Source organism: Canis aureus, chromosome 34 (genome assembly GCF_053574225.1).
Source record: "Canis aureus isolate CA01 chromosome 34, VMU_Caureus_v.1.0, whole genome shotgun sequence".
NCBI lineage: Eukaryota > Metazoa > Chordata > Mammalia > Carnivora > Canidae > Canis > Canis aureus.
Window position 1 is genome coordinate 11,630,932 of NC_135644.1, and position 23,628 is coordinate 11,654,559.

At 39.3% G+C, this 23,628-nt stretch overlaps 1 protein-coding gene across 19 annotated transcripts in view; it reads left to right on the top strand.

The window, feature by feature from the left end:
• The window catches only part of LOC144304984 (uncharacterized), a 171,658-nt gene extending 148,067 nt beyond the window's left edge, over nucleotides 1–23,591 (top strand). For 4 of the 19 annotated variants that reach the window (XM_077883673.1, XM_077883672.1, XM_077883675.1 and 1 more), the window contains one exon: nucleotides 21,414–22,770. In XM_077883673.1, coding sequence (XP_077739799.1) covers nucleotides 21,414–21,447 — 34 coding nt within the window. In that variant the 3' untranslated portion in view covers nucleotides 21,448–22,770. Of the gene's footprint in view, nucleotides 1–21,413; nucleotides 22,772–22,800 lie in introns of those variants that run through there. The other 15 variants (XR_013372016.1, XR_013372017.1, XR_013372001.1 and 12 more) reach the window with 14 other exon arrangements.
• Nucleotides 23,592–23,628: the final 37 nt, after the last annotated feature.

Sequence of the window (23,628 nt, forward strand, 5' to 3'; positions counted from 1 at the left end):
CAACCCAGGATGGGGAGGAGGCAGTGGGGGCAGGTGGGGAAGGCTGATGATGAAGTGAGAAAATCAGGGTCTGCTGCACATCCATAAAACCACAATACCTGTTCCCTCTCTCTCAAAGCTTGGAGATAGTCCCTCCACACTCTCCCTAAACAACGGTCTCAGTAAGCATTTTCAACCTGACCGTGACTGCACTTCCCCATCTTTTTCTCCTGTAGCATTTTATTTTTTTCCTGTTTTTTACTCCTGTTATTCTCAGGCGTTAGATTTTCTTTTCCCCATCATGTAGTCCACACTCTGGGCTGGGCAGCGACTTTGTGTAAGTTCACGAAAATGTGAGTTTCAGGGTTCACAGTAGGACCCTTGTTTTCTTTCCCAATGCTTAGCATGGCCGAGTGTGTCCTAGGCAGCAGTCAGAAACATCAATGGAAATGATACGTGTTTATGAAAAATGCTTTGGGCATACTTTGAATTTTGTTCATACCTATAAACAAAGCAGGGAGATACCCGGCACAAGTAATTTTAACCACTTAATCTCACCCATTGCATATAAATAGTAGTCATACTTGAACACCAAAGAGATGTTTCAAACCTTAAATGATATGTAAAAAGCACTGCAGACCCCCGAGTGTTATTTAATTTCTACATTTTGAGATGATTGAAAATGAACATGATTGAAATATGAAAGTCATATTTTTTAAAACTTTCATTTTGCAAAGGTTAATTGACAAGCAGTTTGAGCAGAGGGAATGAGCTGCAAGTAAGTTTCCAATTACCAGAACTGGGACATGGACTTGGGAGAATGTATGAAATATATAAATCTTGAAATGCTAACAGAACATCCATTTACTGGGCTGAGGAACGAGCAGCATAGATTTGAAGACATTATGGCTCACTTTATAAAGCTATAACTATCTATATAAAGATAAAATAAAATAAATATCTTGATTTTAATGTCAGAAAGAAATTCTTTAAAAATTTTCCATAGGAACCATCAATGACTAGTAAAACAAGACTCTTTTTTCTATTAATGAAAACATTTGGGTACAGTAGCATGCCTGTGAATCTCTATATATTCATATATAGACACAGATATGTAAATTCACTGCCAAATAGATTAGCAAAATGCTAGTAGTGTGGCAATCTGGGGGAGAGTCTATCTTGTTGCAATTTTTAAATTTCTCAATCCATCAGTTAAATGTCGATTCAGGGCACAGACTCATATTTCCTTGTCAAATAAATTATGTATTACATCAAAGACCACACAGATTCCTACTTAACAAAACAGGAGAATGTCTGAATAGACCATAAATGTGAAATATGAAAGAGAGCAAAATGAGACAGCCAATAAAATAAAAGATTTGTTAGTCAGCTAAAAACTATCTACAAAATGGTACTACCGACAATCAGAACTGGTGATTAAAGAAATATTCTTTAAAACTGATGCTAATTTTTTTTCCATGAGAAATGAGTTCTTGTGATAATGCAAAATGGTAAAATTGCTATGCATAAAAAGTTTTTAATTAGATAGCAAAGACTGTGACGGTGCATGTATCTTTTCTGCGCGGAAATTGAAACACCATGTACACATAACAGGAGAAAAGACCAAGAAATGTGCCAGGTCTTTAAGAAATAAGCCAGGTACTAAATTATTATATAGTTGTAAACTCATGCGTCAATAATATTTATCAACTTGACATTATTCCCTTTCAAAGTAATTTATAGCAATTAATTCTTATTTATAGATATGCTTTCTACTCTGGTTTCCACCCTCACCCCCAAAAGATGGTGTTGAAAAACCTGTTCCCATCTAGGAGCCACTACTAAAGATGTTATTTGGTGCAGTGATTTTGGTAAACTAAATTGTCAGCAGTTCTTAGGTTGGAACTACCTTGAAATTCGACAGACTGTAATGAATTCTAAGATAAATACATTATTTTTAACTTTTCTTTAAAAGGACTTCACTACGATACTGAATTTCTTAGATAAGCCTGACTTCCAAAGGATTTCAGAGGATTTGGCTTAACAGTAAAATGAGGTAATGCAAAGAAAGTGCTTGGCACAGTATCTAGCACGTGGGAAGCGCTCAAGGAAGTAGGAGCTCTATATAATTGAATGGACTCGATACATATTTCCAAGAAATTAGAGTCTTTTTTGTTCAGGGCTCCATCATGTATGGGTTCGCGTGCTAGAGAAAACCCATACATGGGTTTAATTTCTTAAAGTCCTGGAGGCTGGAAGTCAAAGATCTAGGTGTTAGCAAGATTGGTTTCTCCTGAGGCCTCCGTGTGCTTGGATCGTAGGTGGCCATTTCCCAGTCGTGTCCTCACATCATCTTTCCTCTTCGCACTGGCATCCCTGGTGTCTCTGTGTGGTCTTCTCTCTTGTAAGGACATTAGTCAGGTTGAATTGGGACTGATGCTAAAAGCCTCATTTTAACTTAATTGCCACTTTAAAGGCACTATCTCCAAATGCAGTCATATTCTGAGGCCCCTGAGGGTTAGGGGTTCAAGGTATGAATTTGTAGAGGATGCAGTTCAGTCCATAACAACACAATAAGATGAAGTATAAGCACCTCCCAACACTGGAGGAGCTGTTGGGATCCAAAGTGTCCAGAGGATGGGAAATCTAATAAGCAAGTATGGAGCAGAACGGCTGGGGAGGGTGGTGGCCCAGCACCTGCTCTGCACCTTCTTCTTGCCCTGGTACCATTTGCCTCCTCTCCTGCACCAGCGTCTGTGCAGCTTTGCATTTCTTCTACATCAACATCAAAGCATCTGAGCCCTGAGTCAGATGTTGGTTTCCTTAAATTAATACTTGATGAAAATGAGTAAAAGGCTTAGTCTTTGAGGAACCTCCTCCCCCTACCAGAGAGCCTAGTTCTGCCTAGAGAAGCTCTGGTTAATTGAATAGGGGCTAAGGGGGTGAGTAGGGAAGATCCCCCACCACGGTTTAAACCACCTGCTCAGGATTCTTTATTGTCCCCCACTTGCTTCCTTACCTTTTTTTTTGCAGGTGACTCTGTGCTCCCTGGATGAAGAAAAACCAAGTTATGGGGTGAAGAGGGGGTGGTTATTCCAAATAAGGACTGGGGGGCAGTGAGACAGCCAGTGGGGAAGTGAAAAGGGAAAGGGGAGGTCAGGGAGTGCCCTCTATTTAAAGGGACCTGAAGAAACTTGAAAAACAGAGACTGGTCTTAGCACAAGCAGTGTTCTTTTATCCTTATTGTTTCATCCCATGCAAATGATAACTGCAATTTATGAGACCCTATTAATGTGCTATTCAGGAAAGAGTTTTCTTTCCTTCACAGGATGTTAGCATGAAGAAACAGTGTCATGGCATAAAATCATTCCCATAGAATATGTAATTAGCTAGAGCGGAACCTTAAGGGAAGGGAGGAAAGAGACCTCTCTTCCCTGTTTCCCTTCTCTCCAAGTTACAGGGAGGAGGGGGCTTGAATCTGAGAGTGTCTGTAATTTAAGCCCTGGAATAATGCCTAGTACAGTGCTCTACACTGTGTTCAATAAATAGATGTTGTCAACTGACAACCCCATTGTAGAGGAACATTTGTTTCTTTAGCCAAATTCACTGTATCTGCAGAGTTCCATTGTTCTTTGGGGCTCTCTCTTCCTTAAAATGATGGATTGCCAAGTAATAAAAATGTTTTCACCTTTATCTCCTCTACTCTCACCCCCTTTACTTCTTTTATTGCCAGGCTCCGTGTCAGGTGATCTGTCCACCCATCTCTCATTGGCTTCCTGGTACCCAGCAGCTCAGAGCCATTCTGGTTTTAAAATTTTGGCAAATTTTTCATTATAATTGTTGAGGTTTGTCGATTAGGGGAAATGTGGATTGTGTTTTAATTGTTCAGAAATAATAGCATTCTGACTGGCATGAGCCAGGAAAGTCTCCCCTGAGCAAAGACGCCCTAGCTGTGAAAAATTAAGAGGCAAACTAAGCCATAAAACCAGGAAGCTGAGAGGGGTAGAGCAGCCTAACACCAAGGGGTTACCATCTTTTTTTCCTAAATCGAAAGAGGTTATTTAGTCTTTTAAAACACTTTAGAAAATTAATGGTTTGGATAAATAATGTTTTTATCCAAAAAGAAAATGAGTGGTTTCCTCTTATCTCTCTATATACTATCAATTATCCTGGAGCTCTCTGTGACCCACATTTCTCTCCATCTACCAGTCAGAACCTAAATTCCATGCAACACCTGAGGAAAAGGCACTCACCCAAGAATCACAAGTTGACATTTGTCTTCTCTGCATAATCACAGGTAGTGTGAATATGTTTCAAGCTAGAACCAGAGAGATACTGCACAGAAAGTTTTTTGAAGAACTTTGCAGCTCAGAATCTAATTTAATTAATGAAATGGGACCTATGTGATCATGGGATAAATATACCACATCTTCTTTATTCATTCACCTACAGCTGAACACCTAGATTGCTCTCTTATCTTGGTTATTGTAAATACTCGTAGGAGTGCCGGCCGCACTGGCTCCATCTTGCCCTTCCACCTTGTTCATTGCCCCAGCAGTGACCTCCCTCAGGGCTATGGGTTCCAGGCCCCTCGGAGGTTAATGTGTGCCCTGATGGGGATGTAGAGGACTTCTTCTGATCATCCTTAAAGTGGTGCACAGAAGGTACCAGTTTAGATAACTAGTCAAGATGACCGGCACACAGAAGGGTCTACTTCAGATAAGTAGTAGAGATCCTCTGGCCCACACATGGCACCACCTTCGATAACTACCCTGTGACCTCACTACCATGCGCCTCACTTCATAAAACCTGAGGATTGAGGTCCAGACTGGGTGGAGAAAGGCTCAGAGAAGAGCTGCAGGAGGATGGTCCTCACATGCCTGGATTATCACCGGATGCTTCTTGTCGGTAAGTTACACAGAATAAAACTGTGTAAACAGTGTGGAGTGGCTTGCTCCATTCTTCACTCTAAAGTGCCTTCTTAGTCTGGAGACTTTACTGACCCTTCACCACCTTCTAATAATAATGGTGCAATTAACATAGGGGTACATATATCTTTTCAAATTAGTGTCTTTGTTTCCTTCAGGTAATTCCCAAAAGTAGATTACTGGATCATATGGTATTTCTATTTTTAATTTTTTTAAGTTTTTTTTTGAAGAACCTCCACACTGTTTTCCAAAGTGGCCACAGCAATTTATATTCCCACCAACAGTGCACAAGTGTTCCCTTTTCTCCACATCCTTACCAAAACCTGTTACTTCTTGTCTTTTTTATTTTAGCCATTCTGACAGTTGTGAAGGACGATGTGTTGATTTGTATTTCCCTAATGATGAGTGACATTGAGCATCTTTTCATATATCTGTTAGCCATCTCTGTGTCTTGTTTGGGAAAATGTCTTTTCAGATCCTCTACCCATTTTTTTTTAAGATTTTATTTATTTATTCATGAGAGACACAGAGAGAGGCAGAGACACAGGCAGAGGGAGCCTGACGTGGGACTCCATCTGGGGTCTCCAGGATCACGCCCCGGGCTGAAGGCAGCGGCGCTAAACCGCTGAGCCACCGGGGCTGCCCCCTCTACCCGTTTTTAAATCAGATTTTCTTTGTGCGTGTGGTGTTTAGTTGTATGAGTTTTTATATATTTTGGATATTAACCCCTTTTCAGAAGTATTTGCAAATATCTTCTCCCATTTAGTAGGCTGCCTTTTTGTTTTATTGATGGTTTCCTTCGCCGTGCAAGTCTTTTTGGTTTGATGTAGAGCCATTATTTATTTTTGTTCTTGTTTCTCTTGCCTGGAAGATAAATTTCCAAAAATAATATTGCTAAGGTTGATGTTCAACATATTACTGTCTATGTTTTCTTTTAAGAGTTTTATAGTTTCACATCTCACATTTAGGTCTTTAATTCATTTTGAGTTTGTTTTTGTGGATGGTGTATGAAAGTGGTTGGATTTCGTTCCTTTGCACGTAGCAGTCTGGTTTTCCTAATTTATTGAAGAGACTATCTTTTCCCCATTGTATGTTCTTGCCTCCCTTGTCATGGATTAACTGATGGTATAAGTATGGGTTTGCTTCTGGGCTCTATATTTTGTTTCATCGATTTATGTGTCTATTTCTGTGCCAATACCATACTGTTTGATCACCATAGCTTTGTATGATAGTTTGAAATCTGGGATTATGATACCTCCAGCTTTGTTCTTAAGATTGCTTTGGCTGTTCATGATCTTTGATGGTCCCATAAAATTTTAGTATTCTTCTAGTTCTGTGGGGATTGCATTGAATCTGTAGATTGCTTTGGGTAGTCTGGACATTTTAACAATATTAATTTTTCCAATCCATGAGCATAGTATATTTCTCCATTTTTTTCATATTGTCTTCGGTTACTTTCATCAATGTCTTACAGTTTTCAGAGTCCATGTCTTTCACCTCCTTAGTTAAATTTATTCCTGGGCATTTTATTCTTTTTGATACAATTGTACATAGAATTGTTTCTTTAATTATTTTGTTTGCTAGTTTGTTGTTTAGTGTATAGAAACACAACAGATTTCTGTATGTTAATCTTGTATCTTGAAACTGTACTGAATTAATTTATTCTAATATATTTTGGGTGATATCTTTAGGGTTTTCTATGTGTAATATCACGTCATCTGCAAATAGTGACTGTTATTTCTTTCTTACCAATTTGGATGCCTTTTCTGTTTGATTGTATTGCTATGGCTAGGACTTCCAGTACTATGTTGAATAAAAGTAGTGAGAGTGAGGTATCTTTGTCTTGTTCCTGATCTTAGAAAAAAAGCTTTGAGCTTTTCTTTTTTCTATTGAATATGCTATAGCTATGGATTAATTATATTAACATTACTTTTTTAACAGTAATTCTACATTAAGTAAATGAAAATTTGGTTACCTTATTTGTAAAAGTATTGAAGCCTATTCTTGGAAACTCATTGGATGTAAAATGTCCTGAAATCAATATGTTATGAATATTTTGGCAGCAAAATTTAAGAATTCAATGTGCAAATTCTTACTTCCTACACCAGTGAGAAGGATTTATAATTTTATCTGACTAAAAAACAAGGTGATAGGTGATCCCTCTGGAGGATGAGGCAGCACATAAATAAAACAAAATAAATAGGTTATGAAGACTTCTAAAGAAATTTTAATTTAATAAAATAAGGTTTCAACTTTTTCCCTTTACAAATATTTAGTAAGAAATATGACTTGTGTGTCTTTTATTTCTAACAATTTATCTGCAAACTTTTTAGCATTACTTACAAAGAAAACCCACAAAAGAAGAAACTAAGTGGCTGACATTACATTGTCTTGGCAGTTATCTCTGATAAAGTGTTTAAGTGAGCTAAGCTACTATTTATTTTGAAAGCTTCAGTAAACACCTATCTTTGAAAAACTGAAAGCTTCAGGGAACACACATGTAACTTGAGGTGAGTTACATTTAAAAAGATGGAGAAGAGAGGAGGGCTTGAGTCAAGACCAGTCATCATAGAGTGTGAACTTCAGAACTGCAAGGGCTAGAGGAAATGCCTCTCCTTTTCCTGGGCTCCACCAACCCGGTGCTCACTGACACCTCTGTCCTAGCACACAGCTTGCTAAAGTCCAGTGACCTTTATTCTACTACTAGAGGAGCTCCTTGAGGAGCAGATATCTTATTTCTTCTGTTATACAGCTGTCTCACGTGTCTTTTCAAACACATTCAGTAAACTGTGGGTGAATAAATAACATGGCTCAATACTCTTGTTACAGACAACAAAAAAGAGATCAACAAAAAGACAATGACTTGTGTTAGAGTCACACAGTTGATTAGAATGGTGACTGGTATGGGGCTCCTGGGTGGCTCAGTCAGTTAAGCCTCTGCTTTCAGTTCAGGTCATGTTCCCAGGATCCTGGGATCAAGCCCCACATCTGGCTCTCTCCACAATGGGGAGCATGCTTCTTCCTCTCCATCTGCCACTCCCTTTCCTAGTTCTCTGTTACTTGCTCTCTTTGTCAAGTAAATAAATATTTTTTAAATATTTTTTTTTTAATGGGGACCAGATAAAAACACAGATCTTTCAAAATTCATGCTGTGGAAATCTTAACCAGGAAGTTGAATCAAAAGTAGGCCCAAAGTGCAGAAAATGGGTTGAATGTAGGTTGTGGCTCATGATAACTGATTGATTTATATAGTTTTTAATGAAGACATTGCCCTTAATATTATCAACATAATTATCTTACTCCATGGAGATAACTAACATGGAAGTCCAGTGATTTAGAACATGGTGGATTTGAATTCCAGGTGGGACACTAGCTGTGTGGTTTTACTAAATTCCTTGGTCTGATCTTCAGATCCATGCTCTCTGTAATATGGATTGGAAAGTAGCTACCTCTTTGTTGTTCCAAGGAACAAACAGATAATACATATTTAAGAGCATAGAGCTCAGGGTGTATCACATGCTTATCAACACAGCAATAATTTGAAGTGCTTTGAAGGGATTCATTAAACCTTTGAATGAATGAATGAATGAATGAACCCTTGAATGAATGAGAAAAAATGAGAAAAACACTCAAAATTTATTTAAAACCTGTATACCTGGGGCACCTGGGTGGCTCAGTGGTTGAGCGTCTGCCTTTGGCTCAGATCCTGATTCTGGGGTCCTGGGATTAAGTCCCACATTGTGCTCCCCGTGGGCAACCTACTTCTCCCTCTGCCTCTCTCTGTGTGTCTCTCATGAATAAATAAATAAAATCTTTTTTTTATTGGTGTTCAATTTGCCAACATATGGCATATCCCCCAGTGCTCATCCCGTCAAGTGCCCCCCTCAGTGCCCATCACCCACACCCCGTCCCCCCACCCACCTCCCTTTCCACTATCCCTTGTTCTTTTCCCAGTTAGGAGTCTCTCATGTTCTGTCCCCCTCACTGATATTTCCCACTCATTTTCTCTCCTTTTCCCCTTTAATCCCTTTCACTATTTTTTATATTCCCATATGAGTGAAACGTATAATGATGTCCCTCTCCGATTGACTTACTTCACTCAGCATAATACCCTCAAGGTCCATCCACATTGAAGCAAATGGTAGGTATTTGTCGTTTCTAATGGCTCATTAATATCCCATTGTATACATAGACCACATCTTGGCTATTGTGGACATTGCTGCTATAAACATTGGGGTGCAGGTGTTTCAGTTTTTCACTGCATCTGTATCTTTGGGGTAAATCCCCAGCAGTGCAATTACTGGGTCATAGGGTAGCTCTATTTTTAACTCTTTGAGGAACCTCCACAGTTTTCCAGAGTGGCTGCACCAGTTCACATTCCCACCAACAGTGCAAGAGGGTTCCCCTTTCTCCACATCCTCTCCAACATTTGTTGTTTCCTGCCTTGTTAATTTTCCCCATTCTCACTGGTGTGAGGTGGTATCTCATTGTGGTTTTGATTTGTATTTCCCTGATGGCAAGTGATGCAGAGCATTTTCTCATGTGCTTGTTGGCCAAAATAAATAAAATCTTAAAAAAAAAAAAAAAAAAAAAAAAAACATGTAGGGATCCCTGGGTGGCTCAGCAGTTTAGTGCCTGCCTTTGGCCCAGGGCACAATCCTGGAGTCCTGGGATCAAGTCCTACATAGGACTCCTAGCGTGCAGCCTGCTTCTCCCTCCTCCTGTGTCTCTGCCCCTCTCTCTCTCTCTCTCTCTCTCTCTCTATGTCTATCATGAATAAATAAATAAATCTTTTTTAAAAAGTATACCTATTAATATAAATCTTAAAACATAGCTCATGCACATTTATATATTTAAATAACTTCCATAGGTACAGTATATTACAGAAAGGGAAACAGTTCTGGAAAAAAGTACAAAACATTAAGATGGTTGTTTTGGGGTAGAGTAATTTTTATCTGTATTTGCATATATTTTCTACAATAAGCATGAATTAATTGTATAAAATAAATTTATTTTAAAATGTGAATATTTGGTTTTATCTGTCTTCAAATCATATTTAAGTCCTAAGATTACTGTACTTTCACACATGAGCTACTGATAATGTCAAAGTTATTGGGATTTTCCTCCCAAATGCTGCTGAGGTTTTTGTTTTTCATTATTTTTATAGTGATTGATTCTACCTAATACCATGTGTCAGGTACTATTCCAAGTGCTTTATAAATATCAACTTAAGAAACAGCAATAATACCTTATTTGGGGAGAAAAGTAGCTCAGGGTAAAGGCAAGACAGACCTGGATTAAAATCTTTTTAAAGGACAGTCTAAATTCGGTCTTTTAAAACCAGATTAATGAAAAATGCAGGGCAAATACAAAATTCCTGCAAGCTATTCTATTCATATGTGCAGAGTAGCCACAAAAAAAGATCTAGTTAAGTATATTCTGTTAAGAGATTAATAATGATTTTCTAAATAATTTGGACATGGCTTTATAAGGCATTATTTCACAGGATCACCAAAAATTATGTAAACTACATAATAGGCACCTAACATACCCTATTTTTTTCTCTAACCTAAGCTACAAATTGCTGTTCTCTAAGTGAAATTCAAGTACATAATTACAAATGTAATAATAAAATTGAAAAGTAGTTCTCATTATCTCCCCATCTTACTCTTCTCTGCAAGCACAAGGTCCCCATGAAGCCAGCAGGCAAGACTGGGTAGCTGTGAGGTCACAGAGGGGGCACAGCGGTGGGTAAGCCTCGAGCTGGTAGTCAACATGATATACCTCTAGAATCCGTATAATCACCCTGAATAACACAGGCACATCATGGTAATATATGATGAGCTATCATTCTCCCTTGCTGTTCCTTATGTAGCCGTGATGACCATAACTCAACAACAAATTTGTCATAGAACCTTCAAAGAAGGGGGGGGGGGAAGAATCAACGAGCTTGCATACGTCTGTTCTGGGAACATATGATTTTGTTCTAATATAAATCCAGATATATTCACAACCGTATTTGCTTCATGTGTAGAAATGGCTACTCTTAAATATCAGTGTTCCAAAGGCACCAAATGTGCCACTGCTGTCACCTCAATGTCAAGCAACAGAAAGGAGGCCTTGCCAGAGGAAGGCTGAAAACCTCTTAGCAACAGGGAGAACCATCATGAGTCTCCCTGAGCTGGGCGCTGGGCGCTGCAGAAAAGCCAGTGGCCGCAGCCCCACCTGGGAGAGGTTAACTGCTTTCCAACCAGCTCCAATATTCATCTAACGCCAGAAGATGATTTCATGTTTGAAGTTTTAAACCCTAAGCATTTGATTGAGGAAACAACAGAGCCAGCCGCCTTTTTTCCTAATGCTCCCTGGGCGGGCGCTGGGAGGAGACCTATGCCGGCAGGGGCCGAGGGCTGCACTGGTAGCTGTTTTCACATGGAAAAGAAGGCAGCAGAGAATTATAAAACCACCTCATCCTGGCAGTAAAACAAAGGAGCTCTTCCAATGCCATATGAAAAAGCAGAAGGCCTGAGAGGATTTTTCTGAAATTTCTTTAGAAATCTCATGGACACCTGCTAGAAGATGTGTCAAAGTTCAAAGATCTCTGAGTCTGCAGAAGGGAGGGGCTCTGAAAGAAAACAACACTGATAAATAGAAAGAAAGCTGAATGGGTGTTTAGAATTCACCATACCTGATACCGACCCCTGTCATCCCATTACTGACGAGGGAACAGAGGTCCAGGGGCACCTGAGTGGCTCATTCGGTTAAGTGTCTGCCTTTGGCTCAGATAATAATTCTGGGGTCCTGGGATCAAGCCCCACATTGGGCTCGCTCAGCAGAGAGTCTGCTTTTCTTCCTCTGCCCCTCCCCCTGCTTGTGTTCTGTCTCTGTCTCTCAAATAAAATCGTTAAAAAAAAAAAGAAAGAAAGAAAGAAAAGGAAACAGAGGTCCAGAAGAAGGACAGTGAGCTTTGGGCAGAGCCAGGATTAGGGACCTACTGGGCTTCTGTTGTAGCTTCCAGGACTCAACCTACAGACTCCTCCCTCAGTGTTGTACAATGGGCTGCATTACAATAGGGAAGGAACTGGAAGCCACTGGAAGTTTGAGCAAAGAAATGACCTGGTCCTCTCTGTGTTTTAGAAGACTGATTGGGTAGTCCCTATGTAAACTGGATTAAAAAATCAGCATTAGTACAGTATCACCTTAGTCCAGGTAGATGGGAACAGGAACCGAGGGAATAGGGTGGAAGGGGCAAGGTGTACATGCTCTTTTAAACCTGCCTGTCTTCAGACCACAGGAAACCAGAACCAGTCATAGGCCCGGTCCCTGACATAGTGCCTCGTGCTTTATAGAAGGGACACTGTGGCTGCTGTGAAATGAACAGGTGAATCAAAGAGGTAGAAAAGACAGGAATCGCTGACTGACTGGATAAAAGGAAGGAAGAGAGTCAAAGATTACCTCTAAATTTGTGGGTTCCATAGCTAAGAGAATGTTATGGAAGTGGGAGGAGAAATTGGTAACAGGAGCATCAGGGAGAAAATGGAGTATTGGGGTCACCCAAGGTGGACCTGGACAGCGCTTCTTGAACTGCTGACCTAGAAGTGATTGGTGAAGCCCTAGGATAGATGAGAGTGCCCTGGAATGACAGAAGCAGACAAGGGCTGAAGCTGTCCGGGGGTCAATCTGCACCTACAGGGTGACCCAGCTGTGGTTTTTAAGACTCCTTGTTCTCCACACATGGTTGATAGAACAATGGTGTTGGCCACTGGCAAAAACAAGAGAATCTATCTTCAGACCTGAACTCAACATCCATGTGAGATCTTCAAACAAGAAGACCCAAATGTGTGCTTATCGTACAATCAAAAAAAAATTCAGCTTGAACTTTGAGCTTGTCCAGAAGTTTACAATCAAAAAAACCTTAAAAAGTTTCTATTTTAGAATTTGTAGGGGCTCCTGGGTGGCTCAGTTGGTTAAGTGTCTGCCTTCAGCTCAGGTTATAATCTCAGGGTCCTGGGAATTGAGCCCCACGTGGGGCTCCCCACTCAGCAGGGAGTCTGCTTCTCCCTCTCCCTCTGCCACCCCCCCTCATGCTCTCTCTCTCTCTCAGATAAATAAGATCTTTAGAAAAAAATTGTATAAATTTTTAGTCTCATGGTGAAGAAATGTTTAAATTTTGGAATATATGCCAGATTCAGGGGACGAGGGAACATGATAATCTTCTCAATGATTGGACCGGGTGGCAGATGGGCCTTGACACCCCACTCCCCGCCACCCCACACACACATGCACCTCTAGGAATAGCTGTACGTATGCATTCTCTCTGGGAAGCCGTGGGGTGTAGTCACCTACACATGCACGCTGTGCCTGCTGTGGCCTCAATAGTCTCTTCAGGGGTACCCTACAGCTTTTCTGCAACTTCCATCCACCTGCCTAATGAAACAGAGGCCAGACTTTTGAAATGGGCCTTTTATAATCGTGGTTATTACTTTCTAAGGTAGTTAAATCCTAGAACCATAAATATCAAAATTCAAAGACTGTTATATTTGAACACAGCCTTAGAAATGAGCTAGTTAAATCCCCTTGAGGAAACAGAACCAAGTCTGATCTTCCTTCTAAGGACAGAAGGGCTAGGTTTTTAGCCACAGCTGACATTCTAGGATCTGAGGCTGAAAGTGAGGTTAAGTATGGACCTGGTCCTCCTGCTGGAGAATGTGCAGTCAAGAGGATGGCATGGGGCAAAGGAGCTTGAGAACCACACTCTCACTGTTGTCAGACATGAGAGCAAAGTTTCCAAATAGGAGCTGGGTCCTGGAGAAGGAGAGAGGGTAACTGGACAGTCAGTGAGGTACGGGGAGGTAAGGATAGTGCTTACAGACTCTTGTGGGTGAAGCCTTCTCCTCACATTAACCTGGGTCTGCCATGAGGACTGTCCTTTGAAGATAGATTTCCCCAACACCCTTATGGTCCTAGAGCTAATTCCCATCACTGGTGGAAATAAGAGTTTTAGCATAAAGAGGGAAGAATACAGTAAGATCACAAGTATTAGTTAAGCATATGGAACTATGTAATTATCATGAAGAATAGTATATTTATTTGCCAAAAAGAAAGTTGAATGTATCAACTTGTACAGGATATATAAAGGTACCTAGCTCCCTTTTTTTCTATTTGCTCACTGACCTCTCTATCCACCTATGTTTAAAAAAAAGTATTCATGTATTCATTAGTTCACTATTTACTCAACAAATATGTATTGTTTGCCTAATGTGTGATGGACACTAGGTATACATATATTTTCACAAAATTGCCTGGAGTTTTTGAAGAATAATATCAATCTACTAGCATAAATTCAGCCCATGGGACTCCTGGGTGGCTCAGTGGTTGAGCCTCTGCCTTTGGCTCAGGTCGTGATCCTGGGTCCTGAGATCGAGTCCTGCATCAGGCTCCACACGGGGAGCCTGCTTCTCCCTCTGCCTGTGTCTCTGCTTCTCTTTCTGTGTATCTCTCATGAATAAATAAATAAAATCTTTTAAAAACTAAGTGAATAAATTTAGCACATTCCAGCATTTACCCTTTCTAAAAGCAGCTCTACTTTCATGGGAGAGGAGTCACTTCCCCTGAGCTGAGAGTATCTGTTCTTTGCGGGGGAAAGCCCAAAATAAAAAGCCTTCCATTGCTATATCACAGGCATTTCCTGGATAGTCTTCAAGTAAGCAACAATTTCTAATCTGCCCCTTAGGAATATTCAAAAATAGTCCCCCCCAGCTTATCCTTGCTGCCCACAGCAGTTGTTCGTAATATCTCTATTTTTGCTGTTCAGTTTGCTTGCATTTTGACATTATTCAGGGTTTACACTGTTAAATCTTCCCAGCCTTTATCCATACCAACTTCTTTCAACACTTAGCTAACCTGTGGATGGTGATGGGACATTAACTTATTCTCCACATGATCTCTACTACGGTGAACAGCCAGTATTTTCTGCAAAAGGCATTTTCTCCAAACTGAAAGGAGAAGAAAGCTAGCTCCAGCTTCCTGTGGGCCAAGTCCCCACGGAATTCTGGGAGGGAGAAAAAGGTTAATTGTGAACAGGTTCATGCATGTGTCACTTACAGCTCACCACTGGATCCCTTCAGTCTCACACCCTTTCAGCAGTAGCTTTAACACACTGAGACCAGACAGGAGTTTTTATTGCTCTCTTCAATAAGACACAGGGTGAGTTTAAAGAAGGCAATCTTTAAGATTTATCCCTGTGTTCTGGAATAAACGTTCAGTAATTCCTTTAATCCATGTTGCCATCTCCCCTGGTCTTTTGCTTCACTTTGGTCTTTTAACATCTCACCTTACTTTAATAGCAATTATCCGAATCCATATACTAATTCAATCTAACAAGAACGCTAGTAGCATGAACTTTGTATGGGCAAGGCAAGGTACTGGACCAGGCATTTATATTACACTTCATAATGATAATTGGATAGATTTTTTTTCATAAGGAATTAGAGTCTTATAACATCCCTTAACACTTGTTGAAGCACTAGGCATGAACTTGCAAATGTATGCAAGAAATAACATAAACTTAGTGAACAGGATCTGTAGAGGTAAAAGCCAGATTTTAAATAGAAGTATTTGGTCCCAAACTTCTTTATGTTTTTATCTATCCATCCATCTACCCATCTATCTCCACAGCAGTGTATATCTGTACATATATGCTTAAATATGCTTAGCTTTTTTCTGAGAATTGTCATTGATTTTTCTACTTCAAAAGGCACTACACATGGTCCATTTCCAGGACATTTTGGATTAGGGCAACAACATAACATTTCTTGAAATTTTACAAAATCTTTTATACCTATCCTCTTTTGAGATAAGTGTCAAAGAAATCTGAACATTTTGATACCTGAAAACAATGTGACTCTCTACCATCCTCAAAGTAAGTCGACAGAATCATTAGTCCTTATTTAAAAGCTTATCCAAAACCTAGGACCTCTACACATCATGTGATTCATTCTACATCTGAAGTAATAGCCATCTTTAAAATCATACACTTAGTATAATTTTGCAGCTTGAAGGCTTTTTAGCAATCCATTAGTTCATTATTTCTGAAAATTCCCTCCAAAAAAAAATTCATGTACTTCAACTTGTTAATAGGTGTTTAGGGAAATGGTTTCTGTGTTCAAATAAAGTTTGAAATGTCCTCTCTGGAGGCTCACAGAGCACGTTAGCATATTAAAGGCCTGGCGGACTTTTGTTTAAAAAAAAAAAAAAAAAACCTACTGATGGAAGGGGGTGGGGATTTCATATTTTATTCTCTATATATTTATTACCTTATATAAAAATATATGGCATGCTAACTGAAAAAGAAATGAAGATCTAGATCTCAGAGGAAGTGGAGAAAGAGAAGAGAAATAGGGAAAGAGGGATCCCTGGGTGGCGCAGTGGTTTGGCGCCTTTGGCCCAGGGCGCGATCCTGGAGACCCGGGATCGAATCCCACGTCGGGCTCCCGGTGCATGGAGCCTGCTTCTCCCTCTGCCTGTGTCTCTGCCTCTCTCTCTCTCTCTCTGTGACTATCATAAATTAAAAAATTAAAAAAAGAAAGAAATAGGGAAAGATTTGATCCAGTCCCGGTAGAGGACTGGCATTTAAGGATTAAGAGATATGTCTGAGAGCTCTGGTATAAAGTTTTGTAATGCGAGGTGCTGTATATCCCTTGCTGGTGTCCTTAAGAATCACATTATTGGGGCACCTGGGTGGCTCAATGGTTGAGCACCTGCCTTTGTCTCAGGTCATGATCCCCGGGTCCTGGGATCCAGTCCCACATCGGGCTCCCTGCAGGGAGCCTGCTTCTCCCTCTGCCTATGTCTCTGCCTCTCTCTGTGTCTCTCATGAATAAATAAACAAAATCTTTAAAAAGAAGAAGAATCGCATTACTTGTCAGAGCAAGAGAATGAAGGAAGAAAAGGAAAGAGGGAGGGTGAGAAGAAGGAAGGGAAGGAGAGGAGGCAGGATAGAAGGATAGAGAAAGAGAGAAAGGAACTGTTTAACTTTGTAAAACCTTGTGTTTCCAAAACTGATCTGACTATAGAACTCTTTATGCAAAGAGTATCCATGAACGTTAGTGATGTGCCGGCAAATGTTTAACGACTTTTGGGAAAGGGAGGGGGCCTGATTTGTAGCATTTACCTGTTTCCATGGTGTAAATTCTCACCATGGTCAATTTCAAGCTGCCAACATGGCATCCACCATTTCCCAAGCTTTGGGCCCCAGCATGGGACACTAGTGTTCCTTGGGACAGAGTTTGGAAATGCTGAGTTGGTGTACCTTCTTTCCTTCCCCATCCTCTCGCCTATAAATATATGCCTTAAAGATGAGCAGGGTAAAGCCTAGAGAGGTTATATGACTGTCGAAATTACACAGCTAATCATTTTTATTGGTATCTAAACTCTAATTTCTATACTCAGTGATGATTCCATGCTAGCTACGTAAAATTTTAACTATGTAAACAGGAAGTGCAGTACCATAGAGCCCAGTGAGAAGGAAGATCCTTGCCTCAGAGATAGGACTTAAAAGTTTTCTGGGGCTCAGCTCCTCTGCTTGTTAGATCGTATAATTTGGATAATAGGTGTGTATTACCAATACTTCTAATTGTAATAAAACATGCAGGCTCATTTCTTCATAAATATTTTGAAATCTTTAGTCAAAAGAGGCTATATAACCATTTAAATGTTATTTTGAAGTATTCATGTTTCATTCAAGTCTTGAAATCTTGTAGATCTGCCCGTCAAACTAGAGATTACTCTCCAAGGTCGGAGGAAATACTCTACTTAGAGACCAAGGAAAAGTTACCTCTCATTTATCTGAGTATTTTTGTTGTTCAAACTTTTCCTCTCAAACCACAGTTCAGTTAATATATTTCTACTTGCCAAAGAAGGATTTGTTGAGGTAAATGCTTTTAAAATATAGAATTATTTTTGATATATATTTACACACATTTATAAATAAATTTGATATTGTTTGTGGAAGGTGATGCTACTTCCTTGGACTCAAAGATGAGAATACAAATTTGCTTGTATTGAGAGTCATTATCCTTTGTGGCAGAGACATCCCTGTGAGCCCTTCTGTGAAAGGATTTGTCATGTAAATCCCAGGGTCTTCTCTGACTGGCTTTCACCAATCTTAGACAAGTCTCTTAAAACCTTGATTTCCTTATTATAAAAAGAATGGCATGATAGTAATCTAAACTTTATGGGGTAGCTGGTCTCTCAACTACAGAGATTTTGGGAAGTGATCATTAAGTCTGTGAATTTCACTTTGACTTTTGGCTGTTTTACAACATTTTGACTCTTTCCCCAAAAGCTTAGTGAGAAAAAGAAGTAGAACTAAAATTTGTTTCCTTTATCTGTGGATTGAAATCATTCAGATTCTGCTTGTGTCTCATTAGAGATGGGTGCCAAGAGTTGATGACAGTGAATTGTTGATATCTTGTAAATATAATAATGGATTTGTGTTGCCACTATATTTACTTAATAAGCAGCATCAATAAAAGGACAATTTTATAAACAAAGCCTTTACAAAATCCAATAAGCCACAGATACAAGATAAAAAGAAGAAGTTTAATCAATAGCGGAAGGAATTAAAGGGTAAATGGAGCTGCCTGCTGATTGGGACACTTTCCTGGGTACCTCTGGCTGAGCTGCTTTTTACACCCCCAAACAATGGAAATAATTAACATTCTTCTAAAATCCCTTCCAAAATGATGAATTTCTGATTTTTCAAAGAGTCTAATGAAATTCTGCAAACTTTCAGAGTTTTTAACTTGAAACCTTCCTCTATCTTCAAGTTTTTCTGTGGTTGCAAAATGATTGATTCCTTGAACAATGCATACGAATCATTCAAGAAGACAATTTCCTGAGAGTTACATACATTACCTATTCCTAATACCTAAGGAATATTCTGAACAAGGTAGGTAACTGCAAGTGCCAATGAGTCCTCCTAGGATTGGTATTCTGTGATATTCATTGCTCCTTCCAAGTGAACTTAAGTTTGTCCAGCAGTTCGTGAGTGCAACTATTTTATGCGATTCTGGGGAAAATCCTGAAAATTATATGAAGATGAAGAAGAATTGTAATTAATATTTAAATAGAATTTTGCTCTTTACCTAGTATTTTTCCCCATGTTGTCCCATTTAATCCTCACAGCCACCATAAGGTGTATTCCCATCTTATGGATAAAGGAGTTGAGGTTTCAAGAATTTGCCTTCTCCAGGTCAGTGGAAGCCTATGGGGGAAGTTTGGAACTCAAATACCAAATTCTGTGCACTTTCCACTATAGCACGTTAACTCTTAGAAATGAGCTCCACTTTTGCTTGTACTATTCATTACTAATGTCAGTCAGTCCCCAATCCTAGGGAACCAGCAAAGGTCAAGTAAATATGTTATCTCTGCATATTAACAATAGGGCTCTGAGGCACTTGGGTGGCTTAGTCACTAAGGCTAAGTGTCTGCTTTCAGCTCAGGTCAAGATCCCAGGGTCCTGGGATCAAGCCCTGCATCAGGCTCCCTGCTTTTCCCTCTCCCTCTGCTCCTCCCTACTATCTCCCCTCCCCACTTTCGTTCTCTCTCTCTCTCAAATAAATAAATAAAATCTTTTAAAAACCAACAAACAAACACAATAGGGCTCTGACCTCCAGAGTCAGTAGTAATGAGGCCATATAGCAGAGAGCACTTCCTCTATAATCCGACGGTACATGATTGGAATTCTGGCTCCGATGCTTAGCTGGGCAAGTTTCCCAATATCATAGAAGCTCAGTTTCCTCATCTGTACTATGGGGATAATGATAGCACCTATTTTATGGCATTGTTGTGAGGATTAAATGGGGTTAAATACAAAGAGCGCTTAGCACGTAGTAAGCACTGACTAAACACTAGTTTAAAAGAAATAGAGTTGTGTGGCTGTATGTTCCCCTTTGTTGACTAAAGGAATCCAGCAGACTTAAAATTTTGCCCATCCAGTGAAGGTAACAAATTGAAGACATATGAAAATGCCATTGTCAGTACCATCTCTAACATCAAAAACACTTCTGGTAAATAGTACTAGAGTATTAGAAAGTATAGAGTGGAAATTATATGGAAATAAAAATATGTATAAACTTCAATACATGAGATTTGCATTTAAACATAGAATCTCTAAGACTCCAGGCCAAAAATTCTATGACTACGGTAATTTGGTACTAGTTATTTGATATGAGTTTACTGAAGATAATTCCTCAGTTTAGTTACCTCAGTTTTTTTTTTTTCTTTTAATGTCTTTTTTTTTTCTTTTAATGTCTTAACATATACCTAGTCTAGTCAAGGCACACACAGAATGTCCACATAAGGCCCATCACTTGGGGCTTAACTGCTCGCTCCTGTCTGCAGAAATGTAAAGGCCACCCCAGGCCACCAACTTAATTATATCCAGGATGCGCACCAGAGGTGAAAAGCCTCCTAGAACTGTTTTTCAATCATCATCTCTCCAACTGAGCCGGACCAGTGACACTAAAACCAGCAATTAAAAGCCTCGAGTTTAGAAATACATTCAGTTTCCCAAGTCCCCAAATGGCAAAGGTTAAGTGAATTATGTGGAGATAATTCGCCAAGGTCCCAAGGGAGGGTTCTGCTAACTTCAGATCGCTGGCCGTTTTGGTCTTATTTTTCCCTTCCAAACTGATCTGCTTCTTGCAGTGGTGCTGCCAATGTAAATATCAGAAAAATAAGAATAGTTGCAGATAGAGAAAATTAAAAAAACTTTCAATATGTTTTCTTGGGGGAAGCCATGTGATTAGCCCATTTAGCATGTTTGTAACACGGAAGGTTTTCTTCCTTTAGCTAATTTTCAAGAATAAATGTGAGTCAATTTACACTCACCTCATATTAAAAACATTTGAGATCTTTACTGTGTTGCTTTGCTACTTAAATTGGAGCATGTCGCCGGGGATCTTACTGTGGGAGACCATAATGGGACCCGCAACTCTCCTCCAGGCTGAATTAGAACCACCCATTACACCTCGAGTTGTGTGGTAACACCTCCACAGTGTTTCCAATTAACTTTGTAAGTTTTTAATCAGTGACCAATGCATCTTTGTAAATTCAATTTACCTTTTATTGCACCACTATAAAGCGTCTTGCAGCATTCCGGTACTTTGTGAACATTTTACTTGCTACTGACATAAGACAGCTATTGGACCTACAACAAAGGCTAAGCTTTATGAGTTACCTGAATTAGGATGGAGGTGAAGTAATTAAACCCCAAAGAGCAAGACGGGGGAAACAGCTATGCCTCCACAATCCACACACACCAATACACAGGCAGGAACTCCCGAAGCAACTCAGAAGCTGAAACATTTGAGATTAAATCCCCAGGAACTCCCTTCTTTTATTGTGAATTTTAACTCCTAATATGTTGACAGAAGTACATAAGTGAAAGGCTCAGGCACATTTTATTATTAAATCTATACTGCTATTTGTTTTTTCTTTAATCAGATTCAAATGCATCCTGTTAAAGAGCCATGGGTGATTAGATCATAAATCTGAATGACCTTGAAGATGATGAAGGAAATGCTTCTCTGTAAAGCGATCATCATGCTGCCAGCTTCATCAGTTACACATTTTTACAGGTGCAGAGAAAATGTTCAATTTCAGATAGCTTGCAAGAATCACTCAGAATAAAATATTACTTTATAAGATCTCCAGATAATAAAGCAGATGAACTAATTGCACTACTGAAAAATACGCTATATAGTTTTTTGGTTTCTATTTTTGCTCCTAAAATAAGAAAATGGCAAAAAAAAAAAAAAAATTAGAGGAAGGATTAATATAATTCCTTGACCTCAAATATAGCTACTCTAGGATCCCAGCTTAGGTTTTGTTGTGTTTGAATATTACTAATGACACATTAACTCATTGCCCCTCACTGCAAATTATTAACTAATTGTGCATAATATGGTCATGAGACATATCTTTTGTTACATATTTAATCAAAAGTCTGCATTTTTATAAAGGCAGCAAATTTATGGATGACATTTATGGTTTTTTCCTTAAGTACTGAAGAATTCTTTTGTCTTATTTTTAGATTTATCACTCAACCATGAGACATTTGACATTCAAGACGTAGATCTGCATCTTGCTATTATCACATTGAAAATATTATAAATGTTGTAATTTGTCAGAAGTTTTTTAGACACTGACATTATCCAGTTCACTAATTGATGCATTTATTCATCAATTTATTTATTCATTAAATGCCTAATACCTACCTAAGATAAATAGTGCCTAAAAATGTGACCCTTCTCCTGCAGACCGAGGATTATAAATGCAAGAAAAATTTCAGACCTACATACACTTAATGTGTTGTTTATTTTGGATGTTTATTTAGACTTTATTTGCTTTTCAGGTGTCTTTAAAAATCAGCCATGACCTAAAACTTCTCATTGAATCTGTACATTGTTACCATTTCTAAACCATGGGCTTGGCTTTCTTTGACCTTTTCTGAAGGGCATACTCTTTAAATACGGTTTTGATTCTTCTGTATCATAGATGATTTTGATAGCTTATGAATTCTTCATAATACATATACAAACCAGTCAAAATACAGCTTTGATTTCATTACCCTATTTTTTCCCATTCTTTATTATGTGCATTAAAGAAATAAGAAAATGCTTGACAGGTTACTATATAGCTACTTTAGAACGTAGGAATTAGATGTGAAAAGCACCCTTTTAAATTGCTGTATACCGATCATTAGTTTCTCACCATTTCTGCTGGGTGCTCAAAAATATATGACAAAAAAAAAAATATATATATATATATGACCAGATACAGAAGAGGAGTTTCAATAGATAGTATTGAGTTTATGTTCTTTATCCCACAGTATGATCTTCACCCAATCGAAGTAACATTCCAACAGCAGGGCTGCAACTGGAGGACAAATGGGCCCTGGCATGGCAGTCACATGATGGGGAGGCTTTCAAGGGGTTACTAAACTTTACCCCCCTTTGGCCTACCCCTAACAAAATCAGCCATGGGATGTTCAAAGGGGTGAAGAGAGAGATGTGGCTACCCAGCACTCAGGCCTTCATGATCATTTCTCAAGACCTTCATCTGACACCCCAGAGTGACATCAGAACTTGCCCCAAAGATGAGGCACATCAGAGGTTAGAATGAAAAGCTTTGGAGAAGTGCCTTGATATAGTGACTAAGCTATGAAAGGCTGCCACTAGTTAAGAGCTTGAAATATGCAGGCATGGAGTTTGTCACATCCACCCCCACGTGGTGGATGGGGAAGCAGAGGCTTAGGAATTGATCAAGAGCTAACAAAACTTTGGAACTAGAATGCACACCCATGTTGGCTATGAATTTCAGGGCTATGGATGTTACTGCAGACAGTAAGAGTACCCATGCTCTTAACCACTGTGCCACCTCACCCATCAGATGCCAGAATGTCATGCTATCTCTGAAGCCTAAATCCTCATTCTTTAAAATTTTAAATCTATGAATTATACCTTGAGTAACAAAATTTACATCCCAGAAACCCACCCTGATGCAAAAGCTGAATTATTACTATATTCTAGTGCTATTTCCTTTTACTTAATGCTGCCAAGCTATGCCTGATGGAGACACTGTTGTACAGATACGTTGGAATTAAAGATCCCCTCTGAAATAGCAAGAGTCTGCCCTATTTTATTGCAAAACGTGGCTC